The following is an 8,809-nucleotide window of genomic DNA, read 5'->3' on the forward strand; positions in this document are numbered from 1 at the left end:
CCTCCAGCCCCACTTCACGAGTCAGGCCAGCACTCCTCTGCACGCCAGTTGTATGGGCCTCTATAGAACAACCTAAAGATAGAAGCTTTTGTTCTCCAGCTGTTTATACTCTAAAAACAGACAATTCCAAGAACAAAGAAAAGCCGAGCACAAATTCCCATTTTGGCAACTGATCATGAAAAACTACTACTCAAAAGAGGACTGTCAAGACTCCTATCAGTAGTAATGGGGTAAAAATGCATGTTATAGTTACACAAGTCAAGCAATATTTTACTGGATTATTTAGGTGGGAACAGCAAAGGGACAGACCTAATACCTCTGAAAAAGGGAAGGCAAGCGGGCTGTACAAGAGCAGGTGGTGGGCTGAACTCCAGCCCAAGCCACAGGTGAGAAGGCTGCCGACAGTGGAGTAGGGATCTCGGGCCCAGGGAAAGACGGTCTGAGCAAGGGGAAGAACACAAAGTGCAGACCAGACACCCTGATGGAGAACTCTCTTTATAGCCCGGGCAGGAAGCAGGGACAGCCACTCCTATCTACAGGGAACCCCACACCCCTCTGGGCAACAAAGGGACTAAGCAAGGCCCTCACACTGCTGCCTCATGCTCAGCCTGCTCCATCCTCCAGTGCTCAGGGCACGCCCTAGGGTCCTGGGGATCACAGAGCAGGTCCAGGGCGCAGAGAGAATGTCCCTGAGATCCCGTGAGCAGCGTGCAGCACAGCTGAGAGAACAAAGCCAGGGCTGGTGTGAACAGGGCCTTGTGGTAAAGACAGGACAGCCAGCCAGCCAGGCATGCAGAACCGAGGTCAGGCAGAATGCTCCTGAGATCACTACCCCTGGCTGCCTGGCATCCTGCGCTAAGTCTCACAGTACTCACATCTCAATACACCCATCCCACCGTGCAACACGTACCGTGAGTCTGTGCCCCAGTGCATGGCATAGATCTTGGCCAGGTGCCCCCTCAAAGTCCTCCTGGTGCGCATCTGGATTCTTCCCACTGGGTCGATGTTGTTTGTGATCTTTAAAAATAAAGTTCCAGTGGATTAACACTTGTGAAGAGGCAAGCAAGTTGACCCGCAGCTCTCCTGCTCTCCTGGACCAGCTGGTCTGGGGCAGGCACCGAGCTGCCCATGATCCTCCCAGGTCTCAAGGCATATCCTCCCCTCACATGTGTGTAGCGCAGAGCCAGCCTGCATGGGCCCTGCCCCTCTCCCCACTCCTTTCTCTGGGCTGAGGCCCAGCTCCTGTTACATAAGGCAACCACGCTGCAGTGCCACACCAGCAGCATCTGGCACATGGATGGCGCTGCGTGACTCTCACACAGTCTGGCTTCAATAACTTCCACCACCCTTAGAAGATTGCCTCACTACTCCCATTGCTTTTTCACCTGTTCCTGGATAGTCACATAGCTACTTTCTCTAAATAGAAGCACAAAACACACAATCCTTTGTGCCTGCTTGTGAGTTTACCTGTGCCTGGGGCACTGCTGTGCTCCTTTTCACAGCGGAGTAATACTCCACTGTGCACGAAGGGTTCACTTCTTAGTCACCATGAACAGTGCTGGAGTTAAGTGGTACACAGCAGTCCCCAGTAAACCACTAGTTTCTGTTCTAGGGCTTCAGTAACCCAAGGTCTAAAACTAGGAAATGGCAAAGCTTTGCCTGCGGGCCCTGGTCATCATGCCTACATCATCCAGCTCATTCTCCTGGTCTCATGTCAAGCCTCACAGGAAGAACACCTGAGGGCCACGTGCTACGTGGCGTCCTCAGCGCACCTGCGTATCCACCTGCATGGCAGCTGCATGCTGCCCTAGGTCCAGCCTGGCCTCCCACCTGCACATGCAAGATGCAGTGCAGGGAAGCCTGTAAGCCCTACTGTGGGTCTCAGAATGTGTTCTGTCCATGTGTTTGTTTGAAAACCAGTTTTCTATACTTCCAGGCATATGAGGCAGGAAGTTTCTGGGTCACAGAGGAATTCTATGGTTAACTTTTGAGGAATTACCAAACTGAACTTTACAAACTGAAGTTCTAGGACAGATTCTGTCACAGAGTAAAATACCACACTCTGAAACAAGAACCACATTTTATAGTGACTAGCTCTGTGATGACAGCTAACTTTGAGCTACAGATACAGTCTTCACTGAAGGGAAAAAAGCCCGTTACTCCTGCCCATCACCAGAACAAATCTCAGTCTTATCACACGGAACAGACTGAGCACAGCTCAGAGCAGAGCCTGGAAGGTGGCTTCACAGGGCACCTGCCTCTTACCTGCGAGAGAGTTGCATCTGCACATGCTTTCCGAGCATCCTAGAAAACAACAACAGAGAGGCGATGAGTCCTGATCCAGCCCTCCACTCCCAAGCCCTCCTCCCACACAGACGCAGGAGTGCCAGGCAGGATGACAAGCAGCACCAAGGACAGAACACTCTACCCCCCTCCCCCTCCCCCTCCCCCTCCCAAGTCCACAGCTGCTGGGGACTAACCAGGCCCCCCTTGCACAGGGCTCACAGTAGCCAAGCGCATCTAGGCCTGCACATCCTGTCATACCAGCAAAGGCCCAGGACCCTGGAACCACAGGCAGCATTAGGACAGCCACCAGGGGCCTGGCACTGGGCAGCACCCTCCCACAAATGGCCATGCTGACTCTGTCTTCCCTAAGGGACAGGACCCAAAGCAAGCCAGCTCTAAGACCAGCTTTGCAGCCAAAGAACTGTTCCTTTAGAGTACTAAGAACTCCTTCCACCACCGCAACCATCGAAGAAGAGTAGCCACGGCCCTCCGCTATCCCATGGCTGTGGGCCTCAACAAGGGCCACAAGGTGACTAAGAATGTGAGCAAACCAAGGCAGAGGCACAGCCACCGCCATGGAGTCTCACCAAACACACCAAGTTTGTGCGGGACATGATACAGGCGTGCAGCTTCGCCCCCTACGAGCGAGTGGCACTGTGGAGCTGCTCAAGGTCTCCAAGGACAAGTGTGCCCTCAAGTTCATCAAGAAAAGTGTGGGAGGGGCTGGTGGGATGGCTCAGTGGTCTAAAGCACCTACTTAGAACAAGCTAAGCTAAGCAAAGCACAGGGATCGCGGTTCAATCCCCCGGCACCACATGCCAGCCAGCCCCGCACCCTGGTGGGCTGAGCTGGCCCCCCACACACAAAATAAACAAACAAACAAACAAATAAATAAATAAAATTAAAAAAAGAAAGTGTGGGAACGCACATCCACACCAAGAGGAAGCATGAGGAGCTGAGCAACATGCTGGCCGCCATGAGGAAGGCAGCTGCCAAGAAGGACTGAGTCTCTCCGGAATAAAGCTTTGCAGGGAAAAAAAAAAAAAGAGAGAGAGCACTAAGAACTTTGTTTTCAATCATAAATCTCAATTCTGTAATGACAGAAGGCACCTAGAATTTCTGAGACTTTCTGGCTCTTGCCATCTGGTCATCCGTATAGCTCACCATCCATGTAGATCACTATCTGTACAGCTCATCATCTATGTAATGCAGGGAAGCTGGTGAGAACCGTCAAGGACACAGTACACCAGCTCACGTATCTGCATTACTAACAAGCCACCAAAGTAACCAGAAAAGCCCTCAAATCTTAAGTTAGCATGTATTGTTATAATCAAAGATACTGGTATTGAAGAAAAATGCAGTAAGAGCTTTGAAGTTTCAAAACTTGGGTTAAGCCTAAGTCAAAAGACTCATGACAATTCTGAGTGAGAGGATGTTTCCATTGGTTGGTGTCTGGCCACCTGCTTTGTGACAGCAGCTTTCAAAGGACAATGTCCCTTGTGTCTCCTGGGCCCGGTGGGGTATTTCCCACTAGGCACCAGGACAAACTGCTTCACTACAGAAGACTATTCCAGGAAACCGGCAGGAAAACTTATAAACTGATAAAAAGAAAACACACTGAGCTTACGGTACTGTATAAACATAAACAGCCTCTAGAGTCCACTCTAACAAGCTGGTATTACTGATTCTGATCATGAATAAAACACACAAATCATGTAATCAAGCATCTCTCTATCAGTAATAAAACTTGGCAAGCATGGCTGGGTGTGCAGCTCAGTGGTAGAGTGCCTCCCAGCCTTATTTGACCACCAGAACCACCAAAAACAAACAAATTGATATAAAGTGGATATGGGAGATCCACAGGAGCAAGTCTTTCTTTTTTTTTTTTTTTTTTGGCAAAACCGGGGATTGAACTTGGGCCCCTGCGCTCACCAGAGAAGTACTTATTCCACTGAGCCATCTCCCCAGCCCCCACAGTAGCAAGTCTTTTTGTCAGTTTTACCTGTCAAGCATTAGGTTTAAAACTTATGAATATCAAGATTTTTGTGTTTATTGATGCCATATATCACTTCAGGTTTAAAACCAAACAAGAATTTCTTAAACAGAGAAAATACTAAACTCCTAGGCTTTAAGCAGCTTTGCCCTGCCCAGGGTCTGGATGTGCCCAAGACAAACTGCAGTGAGACCTATGGAGCAGAAGGGACACCCAAGGTGGCCAAGTTCATGCAGCCCTCCCTGGGATGGGATGGGTCAGGACAGTGTGCTACACAGGCGAGTCACTTCTAGAACAGACGCTTCCTCCTCCTGGGACAGGAAGAGGTGGCCTCCCTTGCGAAGGCCTGCTGCTGTAGAGGCAGAACACTGGCCACTGTGCAAACTCCAATTCAATGCCATGGGCCCCTGTGGTGAGGAGTTTAACCCATCACCACCAGTGACTTGTCTGGAGCCCCAAGGCACCATGCACAGGCTGGAAGCCCAAGCTATACCATGGGCTGGCATAGCCCACAGCCCCTGGACAGCACTCAGGACACATGCAGGAGGCAGCTGGGGCCCCATGTGTGAGGCTGCCTTTGAGAACCCGTGTTTCCTGAAAAATACAATCAAACAAGAATTGAAAAGTCTGCCAGGCATGGTGGCAAAGTCCTGTAATTCCAGCACTGGAGAGGCACAGGCTGGAGAACTGTTGTGAGTTCAAGGCCAGCCTAGGCTAAAAGAGACAGAGAGATAGATAGGCAGACAGACGGACAGACAGAGACAGACAGACAGACAGAGAACAAAACAAAACAGGAAGGTCCTTTGGGGCATTTCAGCTGACAAAGTAATCAAGAAAACAGCTCAGGACCTCTGGCCATCTCCTGCCTGTACACATACTCTACACCCTTCAACCAGTATGTACGTATGTGCCTTAGGCAATCAGAAAAATTCCATTCTTTTTCCTCCATCCCATTTCTTTCTTTTACAGAACTGGAAATTGAACCTATGGCTTTTGCACTCCCTGAGTGATACCCCCAGCCCCCACCCCCCTTTTTCTGAGGCAGGGCCTAAATTGCCCAGGTTGAGCTCAAACTTGGGATCCTCTTGCCTCAGCCTCTTGAGGGCTGGGATTACTGCCATGTACCACCATATCCACTTGGGAGGGGGGCTAAGGGGAATTGAACTCAGGATCCCATGCTTGCCAGGCAGGTGCTAAGGCTTAAGTATGAAACAAACTAAACCCTGAAGTCATCACACAAAGTTAATTTTGCCACGCATCTCAAAAACCACATCAACTGCTGGGGGTACGGTGCACACCTGCAAGCCCAGCACTTGGGAGACTGAGACAGGAGGACTGCTGTGAGTTCCAGGCCAGCCTGGGGTACACAGTGAGTTCAAGGCCAGTCTGAACTGCACAGCAAGACCCTGTCTAAAAATAATATACACTGGATTATGCAAAATGTTCAGAATGACTATTTTGTTATTTTTAACTCAGTAAGGGTGGGAAGAAAGGGTCGCATGACCTCCTGCAGCTCCTGGAGGAGGCCCCTGCACAGACTTCCCACACAGAGGAACCCCACACTTGGCAGACTGTGCTCTGCAAAAACTGGGTTCTCCCCCTTCTGTCACATGGACTTCCCTGATCTCAATGAATGTGCCTCAGTCGCTTATGAACAACAGCTTGTAATCATCAGGAAGACAACCTGCCTTACAACAATCCAGGTCACACTGCCATTTAAGACACTATCTTCAAAGATAGTGTCTTTGAATTTCTCGCTGTTTAAACTTAAAAAAGTTATTTTATTTTATTTTTATTTTTTTTATTTAAACATTTATTTATTTTAATTATTGTGTGTGTGTGTGTGTGTGTGTGTGTGTGTGTGTGTGTGTGGCCAGCTCAGCCCACCAGGGGGCGGGGCTGGCTGGCATGTGGTGCTGGGGGATTGAACTGCGGTCCCTGTGCTTTCCCAGGCTTGTTCCAAGTAGGTGCTTTAGACCACTGAGCCATCTCACCAGCCCTAAAAAAAGTTATTTTAGATAAATGTTTAAAACAAGTCTGTGACCCCTCAAAATTCTGATTTCTATATTCTTAGCCACTGGATTTGGGGGACAAAAAAGGAATACAATCTCCCACTTCTTTACTTTTTCATTTACCAAAAACAGCACTGTCCAGCCAGAGGGCTCATCTGGCCCTGCCCCCAGCGCGCTGAGAAGGGCCTGAGACTGGCGCGCTGGCAGGCGGGCGCCTGTGACTCCAGCCCGCAGGAGGCTGAAAGCAGGAGGGTCACTATGAATCCGATCTGTGTAGTGAGACCCTGTACTAAAATGTTAAAAAAAAAAAAATACATATTATGCATTTGAGACAGGGTCTCAATATATAACTCAGGCTGGCCTTAAACGTGTGGTGATCCTCCTGTGTCAGCCTCCTGAGTGCTCAAATTACAGGCCAAGGGCAAAGTATTAAAGATCCAGACCTTAGGGCCAGGGAGATAGCTCAGTGGAATAAGTGCTTGACTGGCAAGTATTAGGTCCTGAGGTCAATCCTTGGTGCCACCAAAAAAAAAAAAAAAAGATCCAGATCTCCCTTTTGAGCACTGGGCTACTGCAGGTCTTTCTGACATCGTCATATGAAATCCTTACAATTCTTTTTGTTAAAATGACTGTGGGGTACAATTCACCCTGCAATCAGAAAAAACTTTTGTTTAGGCGTGTTCTGTATGCTACTAACTTCCTGCAAAGTGCGACTCTGACGGGAGCTCAGGCCTTTCAGATGGTAATGGAATCTAAAAGAAAGTTCTTTCAAACAAACAGAACCCCTAACTACACTGAATACTGGGTTTTGGGCAGCTGACCTCTCTTTATCTTGCTCTTGTATTAAGTATGAGAATAGATATGCATATTTGCACTAAATATTTCTCTGTAAAATGTTCACCGAAGTGGAGATAATCAGGGCTGGTGAGATGGCTCAGTGGAATAAGCACTTCCCTGCAAGCGCAAGGGTCTGATTCCAATCCCTGGTTCTGAGAAAAAAAAAAAAAGTGGAGATAATTAATTCCTTTCAGACTTCCCCTCTTTTTTTTTTTGGGGGGGGGGCAGGTCAGCCTGCCCTGAGGGTAGAAGCTGGCATGACATGTGGTGCCCAGACCAAACTGTGGTTCCCTGCACTTTCCTAAGCAGGAGCTTTAGATCGCTGAGCTATCTTGCAGACCCCAGACTTCCTTTTTTTAAAAAAGTTCATGGATCAGTCACAGATCAGAATTCAAAGCTCAGGACTAGGAGTGCTGCTCTACGCTAGAGCATTTGCCCAAGCTGTGTAAAGCTCTGGGTGTGGTCTCAAGCACTGCCAAAAGCAAAGAAGGGAGAGAAAAAGAGGAAAGAGGGAAAAAAGAAAAAAAAAGAAAAAAAAAAAATACACACACACAGAGTATTCAGTATTAGTACAGGGTCTACACAGATCGGACTGGTAGTGACCCTCCTGTTTTCAGTCTCCCAAGCACTGGGATCACAGGGCTGGTATCCCCAGTCTCAACTGCTCTCTCAGCATGCCCTGGGGGTGGGGCCAGCTCAGGACTGAGAAAAGGAAAATTTTTAATGTTTTAGAATTCTGTGAGGGCCAGCCAAATAGCTCAGCAGATTAAAGCGCCTGCAAGAAGGTGCAGGGGCCAGGGGTTCAATCCCGGGGCCTGCCGTGCCAGCCCTGTCCCCCGGGGTAAGCTGAGACAGTTGAGACTGGGCGTAGTGGTGCACACCTGTACTCCCAGCTCTTTGGAGGCTGTAAACAGGGGGATCACTACAAGTCTGATCTAGTAATGAGATCATGAACAGCCTGTAGACCCTTCTCTAAAATAAAATTAAAAAAAAAAAAAAATCTGTGAAAGCCAATCTTTGCTTGAGTTATACTCAGCCAGAAATTTCTGGTCTAGCAGTCTTTTGAAAAGTTCCAATAATCATCCCAAGGGAAAATTACCTTTCAAAATTCATAGAAATAAATCAGGTACACCTACAAGACTATCTTTTTGTTGTTTTAATTCACCCCCCACCCAGCGCCCTTTCTGCCCTCCTCTCAGTAGCCTCTAGGGAGGGCAGAGATCACCTCCAGCCTGTGCTCCTCCATGCATCTCCCATGCTCACAAAGCTACTCCCACAGTGAACACAAAAGGTGCAGGAAGATCATTATCAATTCTTACAAAAACATTTCATAATCCTTCAAATAACAAATTATAACATATAAGACAAAGCCCTGAAAACACTTCCTAGGTTGAATAGCTAATCTGGAACTACTCCACTTTAAGCCAACTACGGTTCACTTGTAGCCCAGTGTGGGGACCATACCTCCTTTTTCCAGCACTCTAGGATACTGAGGGAGGAGGCTCACAGGATTGAGCCCCGCCAGGGTGGCACTTATAAGACCCTGTCTCAACATGAAAATATAAAAGGGCTGGGGCTGATTAGATGGCTCAGTGGTCTAAAGCACCTACTTAGAACAAGCTTAGCAAAGCACAGGGACCGCGGTTCAATCCCCCAGCACCACATGCCAGCCAGCCCCGCC

At 48.6% G+C, this 8,809-nt stretch overlaps 1 protein-coding gene across 1 annotated transcript in view; it reads right to left on the reverse strand.

Moving 5' to 3' along the window:
* Positions 1 to 8,809, reverse strand: part of Gnb1 (G protein subunit beta 1) — a 27,322-nt gene that overhangs the window by 18,069 nt on the left and 444 nt on the right. Inside the window, exons 2-3 of the mRNA XM_004639690.2 lie at positions 2,266 to 2,304; positions 911 to 1,017 (exon numbers count right to left, since the gene is read on the reverse strand). Coding sequence (XP_004639747.1) covers positions 911 to 1,017; positions 2,266 to 2,304 — 146 coding nt within the window. The remainder of the gene's footprint in view (positions 1 to 910; positions 1,018 to 2,265; positions 2,305 to 8,809) is intronic.

This window comes from Octodon degus, unplaced genomic scaffold (genome assembly GCF_000260255.1).
Source record: "Octodon degus isolate 3935 unplaced genomic scaffold, OctDeg1.0 scaffold00113, whole genome shotgun sequence".
NCBI lineage: Eukaryota > Metazoa > Chordata > Mammalia > Rodentia > Octodontidae > Octodon > Octodon degus.